This window comes from Juglans regia, chromosome 13, assembly GCF_001411555.2.
Source record: "Juglans regia cultivar Chandler chromosome 13, Walnut 2.0, whole genome shotgun sequence".
Classification (NCBI taxonomy): Eukaryota; Viridiplantae; Streptophyta; class Magnoliopsida; order Fagales; family Juglandaceae; genus Juglans; species Juglans regia.
Genome location: NC_049913.1, coordinates 2,648,578 through 2,675,278, shown reverse-complemented (window position 1 = coordinate 2,675,278; position 26,701 = coordinate 2,648,578). Strand labels below are relative to the sequence as shown.

Genomic DNA, 26,701 nt, shown 5'->3' with positions numbered 1-26,701 from the left:
ATAATATTTGCATAATTTATTTCTTCTTCAAATTAGATTGCGAATTCTGAGATTCCCCATGGTTGATTGCGATTGGAGCAAACCAATTTTTTTTTTTGTTGGTGGATTATGAGGGTTTAGACAAAAACACATCTTGATACCATATACCCACAACCTTTTCAAATCGTATCGTGCGAGTTTCTTGAGCAAAGCAAAGGAGCCGAGCCGACTGGAATCGATAAGGGTACAGTATTATCCTCCTACCTGGTAGCTGAGCATGGTACTAATACAAGGTACTCCAAAGATGATTGATTATACAATTGGCTCAAAACCCATCACAATTCAAACATATCTCAAACCAAAAAGCTTGTAAAGGACAAAAAAAAAATGTACACGTTCAATGGCTGCAGCTGCTGACTAGAGCAGGACTATCTGCTCCACGTTATTCTTTTTGGTCCCTCGTAAACAATGCAATTATCACCTATATTATAATTGAGTAACAAAATAGAAATAAATAAAGAACAGAGCAATACCAGTATCTGGCCTGCACAATTCAAATTAGAAGAAAATGCTGACCCCCCCGATGAGCTCACCCTGGCAGGTCGAATTCCAACCATCTCCAAAGTTGGACAGGGCAATCAAATGAATAATAAAAGCCTTGATAGCATTAACAAATACTTGGACTAATGCGCTCAGTCAAATTCGTTACAGATCCACCGTTGGATAGAGACCTGGCATGTGCATGCGTCCGCTTCCATTAGAATCTGTGTTGGCATAAATTGGTTGCAGAAGCTCCCCCGAGTGAGATGACTTCCGGGACTTTGAGATTTTAGGAGAAGCTGAGTACGAATCGGTGGAACTGCTTGTAGAATACAGTGACGATGACGGCATTCCATGGATCTTTGGCAACCCTGTCGGATCAGCTCCCAAACTGTAACCCTTCTCAACTGTCTCAGCTTCCAAAGGCAATTCATCCAATGTCTACACGTGCAAAAACAAGTCTCAATGAAGTCCACAAATCTCCCAATTTTCACTAGTCTTAAAAAATTTTAAATGCAGTAAAAGCGAATTTGTAGACCCCAATTTCACTAAACCCTCTGATGTGGGTTACCAATCAGGAACAATTACCCGGAAAGCCTGTTGAAGAACTCGGAGTGTTTCTCGAGTGCGCTTTCTCTTCATTGCTAAATCCTCTGGCTCCTGCAACATCTCTTCAAATAGGTTCTCTCTGATTTGATCATAAAATGCATGGAACACAATCATCAGCACAGACAAACAAGTGAATATTCTGAAGTAAAAGGATTATATATGACTAAGCTACTCTACTTACCTGTAAAGCTTTTTGATGAAAACATTGTGCAGCTCACGTTTTGTATGGTTTACCTGGATATGTAGCAATAACAGCCTAAATAATAATATGGACAAAATTGCCTAATGAGGAATCTTTCACCACACAAATAATGATAAGAGAGCAAGGCCATGTACAATTTTTATTGATTGTTGGAATCCTGCCATCATTTGACGCTGTCATAAGATACTTAGTGCTGAGCAAAATAAAAGATGGTCAACATTGTTTTCACATGCCTATAAGCAGTGGCGGATTCAGAAATTCATCTTTTGGGGAGCCTAACAAGTATTTTTCATAATTAATATTGTGCTATACAAGAAAAAAGGTATCATAAACATACTTCCGGATATAAAAAAAAAGTACCACTATACTTACCATTTTGTAAATATAGGGCACGCGTCTATAGCAATTAAAAATCACAAACTATGGATAATGAGATTTGGGTTAGATTTTGAATTATAGCAGAAATCTGAACAATTTTTTTAGATATGATCATATTAAATTTTTGGAGGGGGTGGAGGATGGGGAGATCTGCAAGTATGAAAAGAATTTTATATAAGCTGCGTAAGGTCACTCAAACCCAACAATCCATCCCAACAAATGCACATTGGCAAAAAATAAAACTCTGCATTATATGACGGGAAGAGGATGAGAATACCAGGAAGTGCATAATTGCTTTAGGTACAAAGTCCTCAATGTTCTTCCGAACAATGTCATAATATGATCTTAACAGCAATTTTGTGGCTACAATTACAATAGCCTCCTCATCTGACTGATTTTCTGTGGGCCTCAGCACACTTGGTGGCTTAAAGAATATAAAAAAGTATCTATTAGAAAATATTAACATGGGGGAGAATATTGGAAAGCCACAACAGATACTAGACAGATAAAGTATACCTCTCTCAACTGGATTATAGAGATGGCTTGCTCCAGGCTGTGAACAGGTTCGCTAAACAACTTGTTCATCAAGCTTTCTTTAGCGGAAGTACGGTTATCGCTTCCACCAAAAATTGATGAAATTCCCCAACTTGAACCACTCGTATTTCCTATCAATTATCAATCCTTCCAACTTTTATAAAATCTTGAAATCCTAGTACTAACTACTTTCATGCAATTTGCATCATTGAGGATAAAGAAACGAGCATGGAAAGTCCAAGACATATATCATCAGAGAAAAAACAACTATGGAAAAAATATCAAACTAACTCATTACCAGACAATGGGACTTTTTCAACATCAGCTACAGGCCTAACCCCCTGCAGTCATCCAACAGAAATCACAAAAACAAATCAGACAAACTGAATAGTTTTGTTCATAAAATATTGATTTGTTGCTTTAAGCTATAATAACAAGTATGGGTAATAGTTTTGTATACTGGTTTATCTTATGTTGCAGTGGGAGGAAAGGGGGGACAGCTTCTTTATAAGACAACTTTAGTATAGGGGGGTGAGTACGTAGGATGAATACAAGAGAAAGCATTTGACGAGTAATTCTACATACAACCATGAAGTGTGCAAACGTCGCGTAATTGCTTTGAAAAAGAGTGTGGTCCACTATTAAAAAATTAATTTTTTTATGTGGGTCATGTTTTATTCACTTTTTTCAAAGCGAATACGCGGCGGTTGCACAATTCACGGTTGCAAATATATTTTCTCAATTTTTTATACGTAAAATAAAGTTATTAAGGGGATGTTAGAATGAAATTTTTTAATATTATTTTTGTTTTGGAATTTGAAAATGGGTTTTTTTTGTGTTTTTTTTTTTTTTTTTTTTGAAGTTTAGAAAAGTTGTAATGATTAGGTAATAATTAGATGAAAATTTTGAAAAAGTATTTGTGTTTGAATGATGTTTGGAAAAGAAATTTTATGAGATGAGATAAGATTGTTTATGTTCCCAAATAAGCCCTAATTCTAAGGAATAGGAATACGTGAAGCCCAACTACACAAAACGCATATAAGAGAAAAACACCTAATTAAGAGCTATAAGAAATACTTAGAAAAGCCATAACTATTCTAAGCTGACATCTAGACATAAAGAGTCAGTTAGCACCAAGGATCTAAGTTCATCCTTTGTCTTCTCACAATCTTCAAAATTCCAGGCATTTCATTCCTTCCAAATTGAAGAAATATACTCTCCATACCTGATCAGACACAACACCATTGGCTTGCCTGGCAAGAATGGCTCGAGACTTCACACTTCTTTCAGATGTTGGCACCTTATCAGGCTCTACACCATCCTTTCAAAACAAAATATGGGGGAAAAAAGGAGAAATGAGTGATAATACTGATTGCAGAACATACATGACTATAAGCACAGCAGATGTCTACCTTTTGCCTGGAAAGAGGAAGAGAAACCTTAGGAAGTTGTTGCTTTGCAATCTCTACCGATTTGCTCCCCCCAATAAAATTTGGGTGGGAAGTGTTTATGTAGTCCATCTGCAAATTCAATTACATTACAAATCCTAAGCATTCGTAAACATCATAACTAAATTTAATGTAATTGGCCTGTCTGGCTCAACAAGTCCATAGAGTGTCAATACATCATAAAAGATCCTGGGGAAGCATGGTAAAAGATTGACAGAAGGCAATATGAATAACTTTATTGTAGAAATTGTGACGATAACATGAGCGAGAGAAGTAGGCAAAAGGACTTGTAACTTTTGACTGTTGACCTCACAAGTATTAGATGTCCATCCAAGATCAGATTAGTTACCATGTCAATATAAAAAAAAGATCAGTTACCATGTCAAAAGAAAAGGGGGAAAACTAAGGCAATGACTCACACTCAAGATAGCCATATGCCGAAATATATAAATCTTATGCCACTACCAATAGTGTTTTATGTTACACATTATTTAGATAGGGCATATTCATACATGTTTTGCAGGTGCTTATAAGCGCAGGTAGAAATTGACTAGTATTGACAGATAAGTTCATTACTGTCAACTGACACGAGAAATACAAGTCATGGTGTGGAAAAATTGAAAATCATTAACCGTTATCCGTTTCTAGTGGAAAAAATTTATTAGAAGGCCCTATAATGAAAAGGAGAGTAAAAAAAGTATTATTTACATAATTTATGCATTATTAGTCTAGAGCATAAACTTGTATCTTGAACTCAATATACCTCCATCTCAATGATGTGCCCAATCATTGTTTCCGAGGGTTTAAGGCCTTCTCGCAGAAAGTTGCCAATAACTTCATCCACGCGCTTTCTCAAAACAGGAAATCTCTGCAGCTCGTTCACTAGACAACGGTGGCTAATCTGAGAAGAGAACTGTGTTAATTTGAGATCAAGATTTATAAGTGCTTCAGTTGTGAGACCACCAGATATAGGACATGAGAAATCTCCCACCTTTATTAATTCATCATATATGAACCTGGCACACTGAAGGCTTGGATCCAATAAACGTGCTATTTGCCTTCGAACAATAACCTCAAATGGCACCTAATACACAAAAAGTAAGAAATTAATTAACAGCATGATATTAAATAAGTTTTTTCTTTAAAAAAAAAAGAAAGACCTACTTCCGGAGCAAACAATGCGGATCTAGTGCCAGTTGAATTCTGAATGGCAGTCCGAATGTCATCATCAGTTAGGTCCTCACATGGATCCACCTCCTGCAAGAGAGATCAAATTGCACCAGAGACAGTTGGCATCAGATAAAAATCCAGCACCCTTTCCCAGGTACCAAAATGGAATTAATTACATCACCCATGGGAGCCTGACTCATGAAAAATAACTTTATTCAACAAGTATAGTGATTGCCTCACACTACAATCATTCAATGAAAATAAAATTCATTTTACAGGGTGAACACAAAACCAAATATAACAATGGAGGAAATTCTATATTTGGTGGCAGATTTGTAAACTCTGGTTGTAGGGTGCATGAGAGGGAAGTTTCTTGTGACAAGCATGCCAAAGGTCACCCATTCTAGTACTACTCTCACCCAAGCACGCTTACTGCAAAGTTATGATGGGGTCCGATGCATTAGTAATGGTATGACGCATCCAAGTAGGGAAGCCACCTCAGGTTGCCCCCTCCTTCCCTGTTTGCTTATGGGGAAAAAAACATACCAAAGGTCATTTTTACAGCTATGGTATACAATTTTTTTTTGTCAGTAGTTATGGTATACAATTACATGTGGGGAAGGAATTTTTGAGGTTTCATAATGAGTAGACAATCAGAAGAGATATGAATGCAAGAAGAGAGTGAAAGAGATTTACTAATTGTAGGATTATACAGAGATTAGCTACACGATAAATAGTCGCATTGGGTGGCAGTCAGAAGTAACTTTGTAAGAGAGATAATTGACTGGTAATTGGTTTAAGAATATGTTCGGTGAAAGACATCATGCATGTATGTGTATATATATCTGGATAATAGTTGTCCTCGGTTAAGTGTTTGCTCGCAATGTGATCTAATTTTAGTGAACAAAAATTTTACTTGCACAAAAGAAAATAGAGCAAAAATGCAACTCTAATAACCATTTACAGTTTTTCACATAGAATGGTATGTCGGTGGTACAGATTATTAGCCAATGATTATAGCAAAAGAACAATAATTGAAAGAAGTACCATGCAATCACACCCCCAAACCTATATGCATTGGGGTGGGTGGGTGGGGGAAGGGTCACAGGGAAAGTAACTGCAGCTATCGAAACACACCTCTAAACTCTTGACAAAGATCGACTGAAATATATAATGAATTCTTGCTCCGCCAGACAACTCAGATGTTGACATTTCTTCATTTTTCCCCTCCACCATTGAAGAAAATGCTGTTCATGAGAATTAAAAAATGACACAATCAATGACCCAAACAGGATATAGACATGGCTCAGAACATTAGTTTGATAGCACTATTGAGAGTTAAAGACAACAAAAACTACACAAACATATTTACCTTCAGAGTACTTTGAAAGAATGTTAAGAAGAAGAGCTCCCTGGCCAGCCTATTGGATTGAAGAAGTGAGTTAGTATATGGGAAATAGTCATATAACATAAAAGCAGGATGCCAGAAGAGCAAAAACTTGGAACTGTAGCAACTTGCAAAACATGAGTAACCAAAAAGAAGCTTCCAACTAAGTGGATAAAGAGCAGATTACGAAATCAAGCAATGACATCTGGAAATTATTCAATCAATCCATTACCTAGAATTGCAGAGAGGAAACTAGATCAGAGGAAGGGCAAAATACAAGGAGCTAGAACAGCTTATTGTGTGTGAAGGGGTATAAAATGTAGCAATCGGTAAAAATATTTTTAAAAAAAAATCCACTAGTGGACTGGTTTGAATAAGTATAAGCAAAGCATTAAAAGGTAGCCAACAGAAGATTTCAAGTAAGTTAAAATTAAATAACAATTTATGAACATCAAGCAGTGACAAAATTTGCTCTTGTACCTCGTGTACTTGGTCTATGCCCTATTTCATCAATAAAATTCTTGTTTACGAAAAAAAAAGCCGTGACAAATTGAACAAACAAAAAAAGGTTCAAACTCCAATATTCCATACTATACACAACGCTGGATCATTCCATACCATACACAACATTGGATCACACTTAGCATGAAATGAAAAATTTACATTCCACTGTTATGCCTATGGCAAAACCTATAACCTCAGGACAAGCAACATAGATACAATCGGTTGAAAAATTATGTCAACCAAAGTTGCATGCACTCTCGACATAACAAAACATGCCTTTGATTCCGTGATTTCTCCATAGCTTGCATGCTCCTTGGCAATGGAAACCAATGCCGAGCTTATGCGTGACTTCAGCCCTGGAAGCACTGCCTTAATGTGCTGTACAAGAATCTGCAAATGAATATACACAATGAATCTCATGTTAATAGGGGATTTATGAATTAAAACCATAAGTTAGCATTCATGGCACAAAAATACCATGAAGTTTCCAGAATCACATTAACTTAGAAGGGGGCAAAATAATTGTCCAACTGTGTCATATGGAAAGGGGGCCAAGAGAGGGGAAGAGGGGTGTGTGCATATGCATGTGCACTCAAGCTGCAGTTTCTTGCATATTCACTAAACACAACTTAGTGAATTGTGTTTTGCAAAATCCTACCTGGTTCAACTTCTTTGCCAACTGAGGAACGCCACATCGATCAGCTAGACCATTATATACCTAATAAGAAGAAGAAAATCAAGTCTACTATTTTTTAATGGAATTTATATGAAGCACTGAATAATATGGGATGACATGGACATACTGGACGACTGCGGAAGAACTTTTCCTCGGCAGCAATAGCATCTTTGATACTTCGGTTGAGCATAATATCCTGTTCAAATCATTAAATTGAACATAGAATTAGGACCTTATCCTACTAGCAAACTAGCCTTGCATGCTACGTTGTCCATCTCAGTCTTGACCCACAAGGAAAAGCTAATTTAAAGGATTTTATTAAGACACATTTGTACATCTCCCAAAAGCTACATAATTACCTCTTGACTACGATTTATAACTCCCACGTATCCAAGTCGGAGGGGAATCACTTTTCCAAGCAATAAATTACGGGCATCAGTACCTCTATCCATAATATCCAACTAAAATCATATAGATAAACACCAAACCTCATCAGAAAATGATCACGGTTTGCCAATGTTTGAAAAAAAAATCAATAGCAGAGAAAGTAGGACTTTTTTTTTTACAATTGAAAGTCAAGTTAAGAAATAATATACCTTTGTGATTATACCTATGGTTCTATGACCTGCCATTGGAAAATTAAAACTTAAAAGTCAAGTAAATACATGTAAAATAACAAAACGAAGACAACGGCATACCAAAGAAGATATTTTTTCTCACTCCAGAACTCACCATCAGGATCAGCATTTCCTGCAATCTGAAGCGCATCGGAATTTGCTAAATCTGAATTTGCTGGTGTAACAGCCAGAATTAGACAACTTGGTGTCCTAATGTATGACATGATCATTGTCCTAATTCGTGCTTCAATATCAGAGGGCTGGTCACCAACAGGAACCTTTGTTATACCAGGTAGATCTACAAGTGTGATATCAAGAACATTTGGTGAAAAGATCTTCAGACGAATCTGCTTGTCTGAGACACCTTTGTTAGCTCCTGCTTCCCTCTCCGTCTCGGCCTATAGTAAATTGGGGTTATTTAATAAGAAAATAAAATGCAATAAAAGAGAAAATTGGTGCTCAAAAACCATTACAATGTTCATTCACAAAGAAATTTCACACAACTTGAGTACCATAAGATTTTAGCTACTCATCAAACCGAGAAAAAACAATGCAAAACTCCAACAGTCACAAGATAACTTTGCTTAGTGCAACGAAGAGAGAGAGCAATAGGTGATTTTTAAAGCATTGATGCAATGAAGAAAATCGTGCCTCATATCCTCAGTTAACTAAAAATTCTTTACATATATAGAGAAACAACATTGAGATGCTGAAAATTGACAGTGTTGAGTGTAGGGAAGAGCAGGTAATCCACAATCATGTAGTTGACTACCATAGGAGAAACAACAACATTGAGATGCTGAAAATTGACGGTGTTGAGTGTAGGGAAGAGCAAGTAATCCACAATCATGTAGTTGATTTTTTTTGAGCAGCTACTAACCGAGCAGGCGAGATGGCGACTGACCCTTGATGGTCTTGCTTTTGACTCCATTGGGCCGAATGATGTATCTCAGGTGGAGAGGGCCTTTGAGGAGGCAGAGGTTTACGATGTAGTGAGGAAAATGTTTAAAGACAATGCACCGAGGCCTGATGGTTTCTCTATGGGTTTCTTTCAAACTTGTTGGGAAGTGTTAAAAGAAAATCTTATGAGGGTGTTTCAGGAGCAATTCTCGGTTGGAAAATTTGAAAAAATCTTTAACACCACTTTTCTTGCATTGATACCAAAGAAGGTGGTGGCTGCGGAGGTTAAGGAGTTTTGGCCCATAAGCTTAGCGAATGGGATATACAAGATAATATTCAAAGTGCTTGCGAACCGTCTAAGTGAGGTTTAAGAGAAGATCATTACAAAACCCCAAAATGTTTTTGTAGAAGGGAGACAGATCCTAGATGCAGTTCTTATTGCCAATGAATGTCTGGATAGTAGACTGGCACAACAGAGATCATTTGCAAGCTAGACATAGAGAAGGCGTATGATCACGTTAATTGAGATTTTCTTCTCTACCTTCTTGGGATGTGTGGTTTTGGGAAGAGGTGACGGTCGTGGATTCGTTGGTGCATATCAACGGTGAAATTCTCAATGTTGATAAATGGCAGTCCAGCTGGTTTTTTTCATAACACACGAGGCCTAAGACAGGGAGATACGTTGTCGCCATTGCTATTTGTTATTGTGATAGAGGTGCTTAGCAGGATGACCTCGGCATTGGTTAATAATGGTTTCGTGGATGGCTTTTCGATCGGAACCCCGAAGAGAGGAATCATTAACATATCTCATTTGTTGTTTGCAGATAATACACTTATCTTTTGTGAGGCTGATCAAAATTAGATTCGAGCACTGAAGGCCCTACTCCTTTGTTCTGAAGCAGCATCCGGGTTGAAAGTGAACTTCGACAAATCAAAAATGATGTATTTGTTGAAAGGCGGTAGGATTACTTTGATTAAAAATACTTTATCTTGTCAAAATACTAGAGAAACTAGAAAATAACGAGAAAGCTTTTTGGAAAAACTAGCCCTCACAGTTCAGCCCTCTTCTTGATCAACATAAATCACCATCTATACAAGGAAAGTAGATAATATGCTATACACGGGAAAAGCTAACCAATTCCTAATATTCAGCCTACATACATTGTAATATAATCTGTACAGCTAATATTAACAGAGAAAAGTCCTAAATTGTATAAATTCCTAAATTATATATGTTAACATATCTAACTAACCAACTAATTTTTTATCCTTGTTCCCTATACCTGCAAGTGTGGGGTTTTGAATTGAGAAACTCCAACGTAATTTCTTGTGGCGTGAAGTGAAGGAGGAGTCCAAGTTTCACCTAGTCAAGTGGGAGACAATATGCCGCCCCATTTCTAATGGTGGGTTAGGCATTAGAAATATGAGAATCTTTAACCGGGTGCTACTTGGCAAATGGCTGTGAAGATGTCATAAGAAACCAAAAGCCCTGTGAAAGTTGGTGATTGAGAGCAAATATGGAGGTTTTTCTTTTCTTTCTTTTTTTTTTTTTTTGGGGGGGGGGGGGGATGGTGCACTAAAGAAGTAAGAATGGCATATGAAATGGGGTTGTGGAAACACATTAGAAGAGAATGGGAGGTCTTGACTTGACACACTAGACTTCATTTGGGTGGGCTCCAGGATTAAATTATGGAGAGATATTTGGTGCGGTAATAGTACTCTACAATAGGTATTTCCTTCACTTTTCTATATTGCTAGTGCTAAATATGCATCAGTGGCGGAAGTCATGGAGATATCTGGGGGGGCAAATCGAACATCATTTTTAGTAGGGCAGCACAAGACTGAGAAATGAGCAGCTTTGCAGATTTTTACAGCCTTTAGCTATTTGGAATATGATCTCTATGTGCATTATGTAGTGTTTGTGGTAGAAGTACAATGACCGAACGTTTGAAGACAATGAGAGATCGTTAGAGGAGCTTAAAGATTTATTTTTTAGAACATTATGTACTTGGGCCATTGCTATTGACTTCAATGGCATAGACCTACATGATTTTCTTGTCTATAATGTGCCTACTTAGCTTAGGGCTTGCCTTTGTTTTTTCTTTTAAAGTCTGTACATGGCTTTGCCTATTCATTGATCAATAAAATTTGTTTACTTATCAAAAAAAAAAATGTATGCGCTTGCTAGAAACTTTAAATACAATACAATTGCCGCCGCACTTATAAGGCAAGTGAGACAGTTCCGATGCAGATTAATTAAACCATTCCATAGCAGTTAAATATTCTTACGCCAGTAAACTGTGGCATTGTCACAACTCATACACTAAGCGATAACATAATCAAAATCACATTTCCTTAAAACTTTTCCTAGCAACCAATAACATTTTAACTACCAATCTGAAAATCCAACCTCTCTTACACTCTCCCACACTTCCTCGGAAAACAATAAGAACCATAAACCCCACAACTAAAACCCTGTGTCCAAACGGATGATCAAAATCATCACAGTTATGTCTCGTTTGTTTTCACAACTTCTCTCAACTCATCTCATCTCACCATTATAATTTTTTTAAATTTTCACACAAAATAAAATAAACAATTAAACTTTTTCAAATTTTAAAATAAAAATAATATTAAAAAAATATATTCTAATAATATTTTATTCGACTTTTAATTTTAATCTCAACCCATCTTATCTTAAAAACAACGTGCCAACCTTCGGTCAACAATAAAAAAAAACGACTCCAGTGAAACAAATATTCGAAACAGCAAAAGAATACAAAAGGTACCTGAATTTCTCTCCGAATCTCTGAAAAATCGTAGAACCGTTTCCCCGGCAAGTGGAGGAACTCCCCGTACTCCTCCTCCATCCCATCCGGTTTCCTCTTAGTCTGCAACAACTGCAGCACTAGCGGCCTCCGAGTGCAGATATCCGATCCCCTGGGCAGGAAATCGCGACCGACAAGGGCCTCGAGCACGCTGGACTTGCCGCTGCTCTGGCTGCCCACCACGGCGACCTGTGGAAGCTCGATGGTCGACTGGCTGCCGAGCTGCGCGAAGATGTCCTGCAGCTTGTTTACTATGGGGATCACCGAGTGGCCCAGCGGCGCCGCCGCCGATGACGCAGGAGGAGATTGTGCGGAGACTGTCTCGTCCGCCATTAAACTATTGAACTGGACTGGATAGGATTGGATCGGTGGTGTTGGATTCGGAACCCTAGGGCTTTGGAATTTAGAGAGAGGGAGAGAGAGAGAGAGAAGACAAGTAAGGTTAGAGAGAGGGAGAGAAAGATCGTGAAGGTGTGTATGTATGATTGGGGATTCCGAGCTTTTTTGGTGTGGGGGCTCCTATGGAGCGATGGATTGGTGCGGAGTGTTAAACTAGGCTCCTTCGTGCTGAGAATGACGGTGATTTCCCCCCTTTTTCTCTTCTTTCTTTTTTATTTTCAAATTATTATATACCTTTTATATAAATGTATATAGATTTGGTCGGGCGAAGACGACGGTGAGTTTCTACGACCTTTGCTAATTTATTGGGTAATTGATATAATTTAATTTAAAAACTAAATGACATGGCATGCTATAATGATATTTTTTTAATTTTTTTTAAAGAAAAAAATAAACAAACAGGATTTATTTCCTGCAGTTTCCTTCTTCAGAACGACCCACCCAAAATCCCCAACCCCCCAAATCTCGACCCCCAAACCCTATTCCTTCTTCAGATCTCTTCCTCAAATCGAATAAGGTTTTGATCTATATGGCAATGATGGGAAGATGTACAAGCTGTATCTTGTAAGGGTTGGCAATGTGAAGACAGTCCATCCAAATTCACTACCAGTATTTATTGATACACTTGTTGATCAACGTTTGGTGGAAGAGAGGATGAAAGTTAATTTGCAATGAAAAGAATGATCCAACTATGGGCTCTTCGATGAAAATAGTTGATCGAATCACGTTTTATAAAATAAAGCTAATAGTAATAAGGGGGATGATGATAAAGAAATGTCTGATGCAGAAATAAAGTTGAAGATAAGAAAAATTTATGAGCTAAAGAAGCAAAATCTATAAAGATCTTAGCAGTGTTCAGACACAGGAGAGAAATCTAATGAAGAAATCATGTAAGCTTCAGAAGTCTATTCTGCAGAAAGCTGAGATTGTGGTAACTACATTGTGTGGTTGTGGTGAAGACCTCTATGGAGTGTATTCTCAGTCTATGTCAACTAATAAATTTGGGATTCCATTTGAGCATACTCTTTCGTTTAAATTCTGAAACTACCCCACCCTTATTGTGCATAAAACCTTCTCAACAAAACATGTCACAGAGAACTAAAGAAAAATTTTATTGTTGAACAAACAAGTACCAAAATATCAAAGCGGGCACTAGAATGGCAAAAGGTTTAGTGGGGTATCGGAAATGGATCATTTGAACGACCTCAACTTTAACTACGTTTTTGGGAGAGAGGGAGGGAAACAAAGAAGAGAGGGAAAAGCTACTTCATGTTTTCGGAAGAGAGGCTGCTTCAAAGAGGCTGTTTCATGTATTTGGAAGGGAGGTTGAAGAATGATAAATTTTTTAATCTATTAAATCCTTTTACATGGACTGCCACGTCAAGCGGGATGGATGAAACAGGATGTTGAAGCGGTGAAATGGGCTGCCACGTAGCTTTATCCATTTTATAAATATCGCGTGTAATGATATATGATATAAAAAATTTTAAATAACACTACTCTAATTTATTTACCGATCTGTAATTTAAAAAAGAGAAATGAATTAGGTACGGCATGTATTACACTATGTTTTATGCCGGTTGCTCGGGACGTTGGCATGCGTATTCTGATTTTACAGATGAGAAGATAGATCACATGATTTATATTATTTAAATAATAAATTTTAATTTATAATATTTATAATATATTTTTTATATTAAATTATAGCATATAAATACTTAATAAATTAAATATGTTATACACATCGAATTATAAATATAATTTTTATAAATACGGCATGATCCTATGTAGATATAGTAGAATACTTTTCATTTTATAACCAAACAAATGACAACAGACTAAAAAGGAATTTATGGAAGAAAACGTCTCCTTTTTAACTTTAGATTGTGTTTAAATGTTGAAATGAGTTGAGTTGAGATGATAAAATATTATTAGAATATTATTTTTTAATATTATTATTATTTTATAATTTGAAAAAGTTGAATTGTTTATTATATTTTATCTTGAAATTTAAAAAAATTGTAATGATGAGTTGAGATGAGTTGAGAGGAGTTAGGTAACCAAACGAGCAACGGACTAATTTATTTGTCAGGATACTCTAATGAAATTTCACAATATAACTTCATGACATTAATCTTGTTGATGGATTTCATGGCTAATTGGACGTTAACCTGGTTTGGATATTGATAATATTTTTTTATTATTTATTATTTTATTATTTTATTATTTTTTATTATTATTTAATATTTTTTTACTATTATTTATAGAATAATTGAAAATATCTCACTATTCAAACACAATTAAGTGGGAATAATTTTTCAAAAGAGATGTGTCGTGTATTGTTTGGGAAATTCCCAATAAATCTCAAAGCTTACTCTTTCATATTATTGGTGCCCCACGGCCGATTGGTACCATACTCTTCCACTTTCTATTATCAACCGCCATTATTAATCAAATGAACTTGAGAAGTCAAGTTATTAATTTAAGGGTTTTTAAGCAAATTATATATATATACAAAAAGTAAAATATATTAGTAAGAATTAAATTTTATTGATGTATAGTCGTGTGATCAAATGAATGATTTTATCCATTTACAAATAAAAAGATAAGAGCATTCTCATCCCATTTCCCATAAAATTTATTATAATTTAGCTAAAAACCATATTCTCTACAAAATTTTCCTAAATTTTACTCATCTTTTAAAAATTCCATACGTCTCATTTCATATCATTTATCTATTCTATTGAAATAATATTTTTATATTTTTTTTATTACTTTTTTCTCTCACTTTCATTTATAAACTTAATTACTCAATATTTTTTTCTTATGTTTAAGCTATTACTCTAGTGAATATTTGAAACAAAAAATTAAAATTTTTTTTCCGGGTATGATAATATTTTTAAAAGAGAAAATATACTTATAACCGTGAATTGCGTAACCACCGCGTAATTGCTTTGAAAAAAACATAAGACCCACGTGCAAAAAATTAATTTTTTAATAGTGAACTCTACTCTTTTTCAAAGCGATTACGCGGCGGTTACGCACTTCACGGTTGTATGTAGAATCACTCTATATTTTTTATTTTTTATGTTTTAGTAATTATTTAAATTAGTTTTAAAATTATTATTTAAAATTATAATAAATATGAGTATGAGAAAAAATGTAGATGATTGGAATAATAATTTATTTTATTTATTAAAATGAAAGATTGATAAAAGATGATTTTGAGGATGAATTGTGATTTTCTATATTTTGAGAGCCACTATTTATCTCCTAAATATTTTTTCTAAAACAGGAATTCGAATGTAGGAAAGATTTTAACTCAAATTATAATAAAAACAGTGTTGTGGATCACCAACTGTGAATGTTCTAATATGACTACAATTATAGAGATGTGATAGTAAATAAATAATAATCTAAAATATAACAATATTGAACTACAACCACACGGGATAAGCATTTCATCATTACGTTAAAAGGGTTTATAACTGCCAAAAGAATGAAGGTTATATATATTATATTTTTATCTCGTTACGTAAGATATGATACATTTATTATTATTAGATAATTATTTATTATCAAATAGTGATAATGTTACGTTTTACCTAATGAGATGAAAGTATGATGAGAGTGTAGCGTATAGTATTACTCGCCAAAAGAAAAAAATAGAAAATAATAATAATAGGGTTTCTGCCAACTTGTTCTTGATTATCGATAAAAAAAAATGTTATTTTGATTAGATAAATAATATTTGTAGTTGTGGAGTGCACAAGTACTACGCAATTCATTTGAAATAAGTGAGTAACTACGAGCAATGTTTTGAATACCATTTCAATGATCTTTTTGGTCGAGGCATTATAACGATATATTTTGATATCGGTACCGTTTCGGAAAAGTATATATATTAATAAATTATATATAAAAATTATATTTCAAGATAATAGTTTATATATAAATAAATTATATAAATATATATATAAATTATAAATAGTCTGTTATGAATTGGGCGGTTTAAAAATGAGTTTGCAATTTGAAAAAATGAAAATAAAAAAATAAAAAAAAGTAAAAGCTGAAATATCGGTCGGTACGGATCGGAATTATTATCGGTATGAAATTATATAATTTTCTGTATCGGTTACGCCACAAAAACGATATATTTCAACCGTACCGGCCAATACGGTATAAAATTTAAAACCATACCAACTATATGTAACATTATTCTCTTTATTATTATTAATTAAAAAGGAGTTCTTATTGGGCTTAAAATGCCGTTTTGTAAATAGGTACATCAGAGGCTCCTGTCATCTTAGAGCACTCTCAATGATGTTTTTAAAATACACTTTTATTTAAAATATAAATAAAGATGGTCAAAAGTCATTTCTATCAGATCATCTATTATATTTATATTTTACATTCAGCTACACAGTAAATTCTCTATATTTAGAGGTTGTTGTTCATTCTTCCAAACAAATTTGTATTACTTCTCTCTCATTTCATAATCTTTTCATTTTTATCTTATTTTCATTTTAACATTTTTATCACTCTTGTACAGGTCCCACTCTCTTATCTCTCATATACTCTCTAACATTTCGTTTATAATCCCTTCGACTTTTATGCATGCAGAAGTTTTGATATTGTTAATAATAAATGCATGTATTTTTTTATCATTTTTTTAAGTAATTTGAAATATTACATTATATATAAAAAAATATTACAAATATCAAAATATATGATGTATAGAGAATATAATATTTGAAATAAATAAAAAATATTAAAAAGTATAATATTTAAATGATGTAAATAAATAATAGATAAATTGATGTATGACATATTATAAAAATCAATATATATTATAGGAAAAAAAATTTTAATAATATATTTTAAAAGATAAGATAAGTAAGTCATCGAGCATGCTCTTATTTAACTAATCTGCAGCTTCTTCGGTTATGTTCGGCCCGGCCCAAATAGTAATATCACCCGGAAAACCATCATTCGATGTAACGTTATGGGCCTCACATGAATTCGGCCTGACTTCAACTATTTTCAGGGTTTTAAGGAGCCACTGGTCCCTAACATCTCTCGTCAAGTCTCTGTATTTTCATATTTCTGGAAGTTCCCATCTAATCGCATCTTTCTCTCCGCCGCCTCGTCACGAATCATGGCTCGCCGAAGCTCCGGAGGTGAGTGTCTTCCTTATCTCTCTCCTTACCTCTCATCACGTTGTTTCTATTTTCCTGATATTTTCTAGGGTTTCCTGTACTCCGTTTATGTACGGATTTGTTTAGCAGCTGAGCGAACCACCGAGAAACTAAAAAGATTTCAGCTTTTTGAGGCTATGCTTTTGTAAAATAAAAAGATGCTTTACTAGGTCAATACTTGTATTCGGTTCTATTGTTGATATAGGGCTTTAGGGTTATCGTTTCCCAGATATTGGGAAATTTGAGATTTGAAAAGTTTTGTACTTTGTTTTGCTTGCGACCGTGGCCTAGTGGTTATTGTGCGTAGATTGAGCTGGGAACTTGGGATTTAGGGATAGGTGTATCGATTTTCTGTTTAAATATATATCTGTGGATCTGAATGATATTGGAACTTTGAATCAACATAATGCTTTCGTTTATCCATGTTTTATTGGTTTGGCTGGTCAATGATTCTGACTTCCGCTGCAGGAAGATCTGCTTCCCGTGCACCCCCTCGTCATGCACCCGTGCGAAACCCACCTCAGCCAGGTATTAATTATTGCTTCACGTTTCGTATGCATTACTTGCGAGTCCTCTCTTCCAAGCGTTTTGCTTGGTTAATACCTTGTTCACATTTCGTGAGATTGTTTGGGCCATCCACCTGATTCGTTTGCCTGTATCATATTCAGTTTCTTATTTTTCTGATTACAAGAGATTGTAATGTTTGTTTTGATGCAGTTAACCATGCTCCTCCTCCAGCTCCTGCGCAGGCCAGTGGTGGTGGATCCATTCTAGGAGGCATTGGTTCGACCATAGCCCAGGGTATGTGAAGGAAAAATTTATTGGTATATTTTGATGTGGATTATTTCACCGTGCATAGCGTTGATTGTCATTTAAAGTGAAAACCAGTATAAATTTTTCTCGTTACAGGAATGGCTTTTGGCACTGGAAGTGCAGTGGCCCACAGGGCTGTGGATGCTGTGATGGGTCCTCGCACTATTCAACATGAAACTGTGGCCTCTGAGGCCGCTGCTGCTCCAGCTCCTACCACAAACAGTTTTGGTGGCTCTGATGCATGCAACATCCACTCCAAGGCATTCCAGGATGTATGAAATTCTGCTCTTACATTACATGTTCATTATTTTTTTTTCTGATGGTATATTTAGAGATAGATTAGAGATGGAATTATTTTTTTTCATGCATGCTCACATAAAGAACTACAGTTTTGAAAATATCCACTCTCCAGGTGGCGGGATTCCTGGGTGGATGGATCTGCCAAACAAAATTTAAAATTTCCTATATATTGATCATGTATGAAGATTCAACACTGTCTCTTAACAGTTAAATTGTGCACAATCGTTTGGCTTAATCTAGAATGTACTCTTCGCAGTAGGTTTGTGGCCCAACATCTTTCGGACAAGTGTTTGAAGCTGCTAGCTCCATTGTATTACTGGAAAATGGTTAATATTCTTTAATAGGGACATTAATTGTCTGTTTTAGCTATGCTATGTTATGTTGAGAATCCCAGAATTTAGTAGGCAATTGCTGAGTTGCACATCAGTTTTATTTTTCTCAATCTTTTTTTTTTTTCCTGCTACATCATAATGCTTATAAGATATACTTGCTTTTATTTATAGATAATAGATGGATTTGTGTTATAAATTTTAGATGTGGAAAATTAATTTAGTGGTAATGTCTCTTTGGCTTTGTTTTATTGTAGTGCTTGAACAACTATGGAAATGACATCAGCAAGTGTCAGTTCTACATGGATATGCTGGCTGAGTGCAGGAGGAACTCCGGTTCTATGTTGAATACCTAGACACTCCCCTTTGCTTTGCCATGCAATGGAAACTTTGCACCAATGAACCTAATTTTATGTTTGTTATGATGGTGATATGGTACTCCATTTATGGTTGAAGATTGGTTTATAATAATTTACATCAGAAGATACTGATAAAGGACTTTAAGCATTTTGTTATTATTGGAACTGGGAAATTCTACAATCCTATTTTGATTTTTGAGTTCTCTTAAAGTGAATTTGAATAATCAAGGATTCAAGTAAGTGGTCTTTGTTGAAAGTTATCTAAGGTGCACTGAAGTGCTAAGTTGCCAATATATTGAGCACTTTTTAACTCGGACTCCGCCACAGTTGGCTCGATCGGCTGGCTGTAGAGGTGGATGTGATGGTAACTTTGAGGTGCTGTTTATATAGTGAGTTGAGAGTTGAGATGAGATGAATTTTTGTGATTTGAAGAAGTTGAATTGTTTATTATATTTTTTGTAGAAATTTAAGAAAGTTGTGTAATGATGGAATGAGATAAGATAAAATACTTATATCCAAACCGAACCTTATTCTAGGGTTGTTTATATGCCATGCGGATTGCTATGGTTTTTGGTTTTCTGGCTGCTGAAATGCGAAATGCTAAATAATTTCGATGGTTGAATACTATGTTCTACTACTACTGCAAAATATTTTCCACAAATGGAATTTCCTGGTCGATCCGAGTGAATGTTTGGAAGCGTAGCAAATGCAACCCATCGGATGTGATGGTCTAGAGAACTTTTATTTTATTAATTAAGCATTGTTGTCTGTTGATATGTGATGGTGAGGCACCAGGAGGAATCAGCTTTCTGTTCTAATCAATAATCCCCCGACCTGCAATGCCCTTATAAAAAGAGGGAGGCAAAACCCAATAGATCTGCAACTTGGCCTCCTGCAATGGTGTGGTAGGATTGGGTTGGGGAAAAGGAAAGATACTTGTCGAACTTGGTTGTTCACTTGTTCCCCATCTAATATTGCTGGGCCTGGGTGGCATGGTGTGGCTGCATCCCTTCTTCCTACTTGAATAATGACATATATAGAACAACAATTGAGTACTCATTTGTTCGGAAAAGTCATGAAGAAAATAAAACTCCAAGATAAGTGGGCATAGGTGGATGTCCACATAAACACCGGACGCGTCCTTGGTCGAGTGGTGCCTGTGAAATCACTACTTATCTTAAAAATTTAAGTTAATGGAAATAGGTAGATTTTATTATATTATATTTTTAAGTTTTAACAGTGCTCGTAGATAGGTTTTGTCCAAATTTGCTGCAATTCCATTTGTAGGAGCTGCTGCTGCTGCCGTCGTTTTGGACTTGTGAAATTCGTTACCTGGTAGGTCCATAAAAGAAGAATGTTTTCCTAATGGTTTCCCTTTCTTCACGTCTTGAATATTTCGGAATAACACGCTTGTAAAAGTTGTGGGGTTGGTTGAAACATTCGAATGTATCGGGGATTTATTTATTTGTTAGAAAAAAAGATTACGTGCGTGTACTTCTGATGAATTATTATTTTTTTTTTGAAATAGATGAATTATTTTTCTTGCATTTGCTTTTGAATTCTCGGTGAACTCCGACCTACGTCCTTTGCAAATAAAATACAAAATCATTGGTCGGGAGTATTATTATATCATATATCATATTATATGAACTGAGCTTGGAACATGAAAAATCTTAAAAATCGTGAACCGGTTCCCTTCTTTTCAGTCTATGTTGTTACCAAAACGCGTGCGCCAACATTTTCCTTCCAACACACGTAGAATATTTGACCTAGTCCTAGCTACTCTCAAACATTTGTTTTTGTCATTCCAAAGTCAAAAGTTCAATTTATGTATCAGAGCCTGTCAATGCCTTGAAAGGTCAAATTACGAATGGCCAATTTGCGACCAATCTTCTAAAGGCCATGGTTTCCATTCCCCACAGGACTCGATACATTTTGCTCTATCTCCGATATTCAACTTCGGTAACAAAAGGGGAAAAAAGGCTTTCAAAAAAATGGGGGAAAAGGAAAAATAAGAAATATATACATATATAAATTTTTCTTATTAGTTACTATTTATTATCCCACATATCATATTCTATAAAAAAATAAATATAAAAATAAATAGTAATTGATGAGTATAATTCTTCTTATAGAGAATAAAACAACCATCACAATTCTCATGTTTCCTTATTCTTCCAAAAGTTTGTGGGACAACACATACTTCCATTAATAGTGAGGGAAAAAAGAAAAAAAGAAAGAAGCTTTTAATTCCCACTGGTTAGTAGAGAATGCAACATAATTCCACTGTTTAGAAAGGAATTTTTTAATTCCCACTGGTACTACCCCACCTCTTTTGTTTCTTGATAGTTATCTCCACTCGGAAATTTGGAGAGAATGAATGTCTTTTACTATTCGAGATAATGCTATAATTGGAAAAACCGATAATTTTTAATTTAAATTTATATCAGTATGCAACTTTTTATATGAATAAATCATATATTATATTTGCCCGTCTTATCAATCATATTTACCCATCCATGCATGATAAATCATATCTCAATATATATATATATATATATATATATCTGTTAATTTATTATATTAATGTTCAATACAATGCCAGGTATAATCAACAGATTTTATTTAGTTGTGATCATCGATAAATATAAATACAACTTGAATTGTGAAAACGTTTGTAATTTCATCGATATGGTTGACTTTGGAGATTCCGTTTACGATACGGATTACAGTTAATCATGTCTCAAAAGTTAAAAATGCCAACTTAAAGACAGCTAAACTTGCCTCCTAATGCAGCAATGCATCTAGCTCACCGATGAACCACACATCTCTAATCCTTCATCAAGTTAATATTTACAATTTTATTTTATTCTTAATATTGAGATCGTCATCGTCATAATCCACCCTTGAGAAAGCTAATGCACAGTCTCTTCCATGCCTCTCTATCAGGCTCACGTGCCCCGGCCTTAGTTTTCACCTCCTCAGCATAAGTATCCTGCATGTGATGAACATTTAAAAAATATAGTCAAAATTAATGTTCTTCAACGAACACTATCTACACCATTCTGTTGCTCAGCCTGATGTTTGATCGATCCAACAGAGGACATACCGTGATCATATCGCGCTGGAGAAGACGATCAACGAGGTGCAGAAGAATGTCTTGGGTGTACTCAGGGTGACCTTGGATGCCCATTAGATGGTTCCCACACCTAAACATCTCAATTCCAGTCTTATCAGACCATGCAATCTTCTCAGCCTTGGGAGGAAGTTCCCGGACCTGGTTTATATATTTATTTTTCACATTAGCTCAAGCTAGCAGCATACAATATTTTTTTTTTTGGGGGGCTCGATCGTGTGATCATCTAGAAATTAGGGTTACCAGGTGGCCTTTTAAGGGAAAAAAAATACCTCATCTCGATGGCATTCGATCAGAGAGAGAGTTGGAGGAAGTTTTAGAGATGAAAGGAACTTTGAGGACGATGATAGATGGATGGTTGTGACTCCCATGTCCCACCCTGACATGTGCCGGCCTGTCTTTCCTCCCAACGCACGGGCCAGTATCTGTTAAAAAACCACAAGTCACGTACTTTCGCGTTAAAAAGAATCATTTTTTTTTTCATGATTTGGAAGCTATGAAACATGTGGCTCATAAGTCATAATTGTCACCATAAATATATTTATGAAAAAAACTTTAAAGGAAAAAAAAAACATAAAAAACAAAAACAATCATTAACTGCATCTTGTCCAAATAGAATTGTGCACTCGACAATGCGTGATGAACGATATATTGTTTGTCCTCCGACAAAATCTTAGCCTGATGGAATATCAATCAGAAAACTTTATCCAATAAAAAAACCAATCTTTCATGGGGTTAGAAAATCAGAAAGCAAAAGAACGAATGCACATGTAGTACTGTCGGACATCCTTCCTTTCCGTACTCTTAACAACGGGGGATAATTTATAGAGGACATGTCGCTTTGGGAAATCTAATGTAGGACGCATGGTTCTTTATCGTTCTAAGAATTAAACTAGGATGGCCTGGCTGAAACAGGTAACCAAAGTACGTCCCCACACGTACGCACATTAGACAAAAATTCAATAATAGCGATCAAAGGGCATCGCGTGTCGTGTCCACCGACAATTGCTATGTGACACATAGAATGGAGCCTATACATATATATAAATAAATGGCTCATGTCAACATTGCCAGCAGTGTAGGGAATGATAACGTATTTTAAAGTTTTGCACTTTGTTCTATATTATTTTATGGTAAGCATTATGGCTCCAAGACAATTACTTGATTGGATTATAAGCTAGATTTATGCACAGCGCAGCAACATGTGACAACCTTATGTGGGAAGCTTATCTCATCTATGTCCCAACAAAGCCACAACCCACGAAAGAAACCTGTCATGAATTAATATTTTAAAAACAAAAAAGAGACCAATTCAATAAATAAAGCCAGTGGTTGAGACATGCCTGATCATTAGATAAGCATGTCAGTTGTACACATGCAGTGTCGAGATTTCTACTCAACTAAAATATTTTTCGTGTGGGCACTTTTCCACTAGTGATCTGGAACCATCTAATTAAGCTCTCCATATTATTTTGTGACTTTTTCGAAAAGTCCTACCCACCAACTTAATTATGTCTACAAGGAGTTTTATCAGGAATTTGAAGTTTGTGGCATTGTTTAAATCATTTTGAATGTTGACACAGCTGAGTGTCCTAAAGGCAAGTTTAAGGTCTCGTTTATTTTTGCAAATAAAATGAGATTATTTTAAATAAAAAATAAAAAATAAATAAATAATTATTATAATATTATTTTTATTTTAAAATTTAAAAAAATTATCATTATTTATTTTATTTTACATAAAAATTTAAAAAATTATAATAATTAAATAAGGTGAGAATAATCATAAAAATAAATGTGGTCTAAGTGGGCATGGAAAATGGGAGGAGATAATAGAGTATGAAATGGGGGCCTACAGGCGGCTCACAACGCGTGCAGCAAATGGGTCCCTGGATCCCATGTGGTGCGATCAAGAACCGATACTCGATTGTCTTGTCCAGAAATCGGAGTGGGACCGAACCGTATTACCAACCGTCAACCGAGATCTTTGTTCCATTTAGGATTGTAAATCAACTAGATAGCTCACTTGTTACTCTTTAGGTTAAATTTGAATTAAATTTGACTCGTTAAAAAAAAAAAATCATCCATAAAAATAGATATTCGTTTGATTTTAATCAATGACACATATTCGAAAAAATTTGATTCGACTAGACTAAGACTCGTTAAGGTCCATTCATTTATATCCGAGTCGACTCGTTAACTCGACTCGATTAGAGTTCATTCATATATTGATATATATATACCTATATATTTTTTTATAAGTATATATTTACCTATATATATACATACACACATATATATATATATATGTATCAACTAATGATATATTTATCAAAAAAGAAAAAAAAATTAATGATATAAGTATAACACTTTTATAATTAAATATATAATATGTAATCTAATTATTTATATCTATATATTGAATATTCTTCATAGTTATATTTTATAATTTATACAATAATTAATCAATAAAATTTAATAATTTCATATACTAATATATAAGAGCTAGATATGAAATAAATATATACTATTATATTATGTGTATGTATTAATAATTTTTGTAGGATATAATATATTATTATTAAGAATGATTATCAACTAGTTAGATATTAATTATTTATAAATTTTTAAAATTTTATAATTCAATAAATATTTTACTTGTTAATTATACAAATTTAATATTATATTTTTTATTTATATAATTTATTAATCATTAAATATTATTTTAAAAAAAAATACAATCGAGCCGAGAACGAACTCAAGTTGAGATTTAGCTTGGCAAGTCGTGCTCAACAAAGAATAAATAAAAATCTAAACTTAGACATCCTATGAACTTAAAGTTTAAACGACTCCAAATAACTAGTTGAAATCCCCATTGTCAAAAGGGGTTTCCATTTCTCCTTTTTTTTCTCTACTCAAATTTAGGAAAGAAAACGGCCTAAAGCTTGAGCCCCTCCCAGATAGCCAGATCGGGGACATGTGTGCAAATACCATACAATATGCATGGATCGAATTTTAGATAAATATGGAACGCCAAAAAGAAAAAGAGAAAGAAAACCAACCCTGATAAAGTATCATTTTAAAATTGGAAAGAAGAAAAAAAACTAAAACCCAGCAAAATATAGCTAGATATACACTAACGTGCTTGGGAGTTGGGATTGAATGGGCTGGGCTGTATGTGCAATGTAATGTGGCATCCACCGCTTTCGAGTTCAACAGTCATGGTGGGTGGTGAACAACAACAAGGTTGGCATTTGACACCAAATATCAACAGGAATAAAAGCACAAACAAGAACGCCCCCCCTCCCCCGCCGGGACCAAAAAAACTGTCCGACTATTCTGTTTGCGGAGAGACTTGGAAGCATTTCTATTCCTTTCTCTAATTTTTCATCGCATTCTCCGAGAATGATAGTTAAGAAACTAACATGTACGACAGGATGCCAAAAAGACAGCTAATTGGAGGTGATTTACTAAAAAAAAAAATCAATTTAAGTATTACGAGTTTGTATAGAAAGAAGATCAAAAGAAGAGATACATACCTGGTGTCCAAAACAAATACCCAGAACTTTTTTCTTCATGGAGTCCAATTTCTTCAACAGATTCAAGAGCTTACAGATCCAAACGTCGTTCCCATGCGCATCATTGCAGCTTCCGGTGATCACAAACCCGTCAAAGAGGGCGATCTCTTCGTCTTCCGGGAACTCGCCGAAAGCCACCCGGTACACCTCCCAAGTCTCGCCTTCCTCGGCCAGCATTCCCACGAACACCCCAAAGTACCCTCCATACATCTTCTTCACGTAGTCGGAGTCCTCGGCGCAAAGAAGAACAGCGAATCTCTTCCCACCCATTTCCCTTCTCTCGCCCTCTCTCTACTACTGCCTCTCTATTAATGGAGTTTCGCAGAGATAAAAGGACCGTTTCCTTTAATTCTATATTTGAGAATGCCTCTTTCTCTCTCTTAAGCCAGTTCAGAGAGAGGACGAGGGAGAGAGAGAAACAGGAGGTCGATGATCCTCTCTTAAAGCCTCGAGGTTGTCCCTCTTTGTCTTCTTCTTGGTGGCGGATACACAGCGTACGAGCTGCTTATAAACTAGTGGGTTGCAGAAAGAGCCATGTCTGGCGACATAATTTACAATCGTGGCCTCGGGCCAGTATTGCACGGTTTGCCAAATATGCCCTTGTCTGAAACTCTCGTTATTTCACCAAGATGGATACATGCAGTGAGGAATCGAGGATGAATCTAATAAGTTCGCTTTGTTCTCGCACGCAAAAAAAGAAAAAAGAAATCCAGTTGTATTCAACTTTCCATCTAAAAGGAGTTTCAAACGTTTGGAAATTAGAAGAAAGTGCAGTATCAGGGCGATTTAAGACAGGAAAAAGATAGACACTGACCAGAAT

At 35.2% G+C, this 26,701-nt stretch overlaps 3 protein-coding genes across 4 annotated transcripts; 1 reads left to right on the top strand and 2 right to left on the bottom strand.

Moving 5' to 3' along the window:
- Nucleotides 1–273: 273 nt before the first annotated feature.
- Nucleotides 274–12,364, bottom strand: LOC108983905 (dynamin-related protein 3A). 2 transcript variants are annotated; one of them, XM_018955689.2, is made up of 20 exons: nucleotides 11,734–12,364; nucleotides 8,160–8,442; nucleotides 8,024–8,052; nucleotides 7,787–7,888; nucleotides 7,555–7,623; nucleotides 7,410–7,469; nucleotides 7,028–7,141; nucleotides 6,233–6,281; nucleotides 5,998–6,107; nucleotides 4,855–4,947; nucleotides 4,682–4,774; nucleotides 4,454–4,591; nucleotides 3,655–3,762; nucleotides 3,468–3,563; nucleotides 2,541–2,583; nucleotides 2,225–2,373; nucleotides 1,986–2,132; nucleotides 1,310–1,362; nucleotides 1,108–1,207; nucleotides 274–960 (listed from the first exon to the last, which is right to left on the bottom strand). In XM_018955689.2, the coding sequence occupies exons 1-20, from the start codon at nucleotides 12,103–12,105 to the stop codon at nucleotides 685–687; spliced, it is 2,484 nt and encodes an 827-aa protein (XP_018811234.1). In that variant the 5' UTR covers nucleotides 12,106–12,364; the 3' UTR covers nucleotides 274–684. The 2 variants fall into 2 exon arrangements, 1 of the variants encoding a protein (XP_018811234.1); XR_001994939.2 differs by lacking the exon at nucleotides 274–960 and adding an exon at nucleotides 1,465–1,523 and having other exon boundaries at nucleotides 1,149–1,207.
- Nucleotides 12,365–17,170: 4,806 nt separating this feature from the next.
- On the top strand, nucleotides 17,171–19,410 carry LOC108983913 (hemiasterlin resistant protein 1). The gene is made up of 5 exons (XM_018955706.2): nucleotides 17,171–17,351; nucleotides 17,838–17,897; nucleotides 18,087–18,170; nucleotides 18,279–18,454; nucleotides 19,069–19,410. The coding sequence occupies exons 1-5, from the start codon at nucleotides 17,330–17,332 to the stop codon at nucleotides 19,165–19,167; spliced, it is 441 nt and encodes a 146-aa protein (XP_018811251.1). The 5' UTR covers nucleotides 17,171–17,329; the 3' UTR covers nucleotides 19,168–19,410.
- Nucleotides 19,411–21,776: 2,366 nt separating this feature from the next.
- Nucleotides 21,777–26,369, bottom strand: LOC108983914 (gamma-glutamyl peptidase 5-like). Its single transcript, XM_018955707.2, has 4 exons — nucleotides 25,843–26,369; nucleotides 22,579–22,731; nucleotides 22,280–22,447; nucleotides 21,777–22,165 (listed from the first exon to the last, which is right to left on the bottom strand). The coding sequence occupies exons 1-4, from the start codon at nucleotides 26,149–26,151 to the stop codon at nucleotides 22,064–22,066; spliced, it is 732 nt and encodes a 243-aa protein (XP_018811252.1). The 5' UTR covers nucleotides 26,152–26,369; the 3' UTR covers nucleotides 21,777–22,063.
- Between the last annotated feature and the right edge of the window lie 332 nt (nucleotides 26,370–26,701).

Bases quoted from the DNA above. Each gene is read 5' to 3' on its own strand.
- LOC108983914 (XM_018955707.2), bottom strand. From the start codon at position 26,151: ATGGGTGGGAAGAGATTCGCTGTTCTTCTTTGCGCCGAGGACTCCGAC. The intron at 22,732-25,842 runs GTATGTATCTCT...GTTTTTTAACAG, and splicing joins GTATTTGTTTTGGACACCAG to ATACTGGCCCGTGCGTTGGG. The intron at 22,166-22,279 runs GTATGTCCTCTG...CATCACATGCAG, and splicing joins TCCAGCGCGATATGATCACG to GATACTTATGCTGAGGAGGT.
- LOC108983905 (XM_018955689.2), bottom strand. From the start codon at position 12,105: ATGGCGGACGAGACAGTCTCCGCACAATCTCCTCCTGCGTCATCGGCG. The intron at 7,624-7,786 runs GTAATTATGTAG...TGATTTGAACAG, and splicing joins TTATAAATCGTAGTCAAGAG to GATATTATGCTCAACCGAAG. The intron at 2,133-2,224 runs GTATACTTTATC...ATATTCTTTAAG, and splicing joins CTATAATCCAGTTGAGAGAG to CCACCAAGTGTGCTGAGGCC.
- LOC108983913 (XM_018955706.2), top strand. From the start codon at position 17,330: ATGGCTCGCCGAAGCTCCGGAG. The intron at 18,171-18,278 runs GTATGTGAAGGA...TTCTCGTTACAG, and splicing joins TGGTTCGACCATAGCCCAGG to GAATGGCTTTTGGCACTGGA. The intron at 18,455-19,068 runs GTATGAAATTCT...GTTTTATTGTAG, and splicing joins ACTCCAAGGCATTCCAGGAT to TGCTTGAACAACTATGGAAA.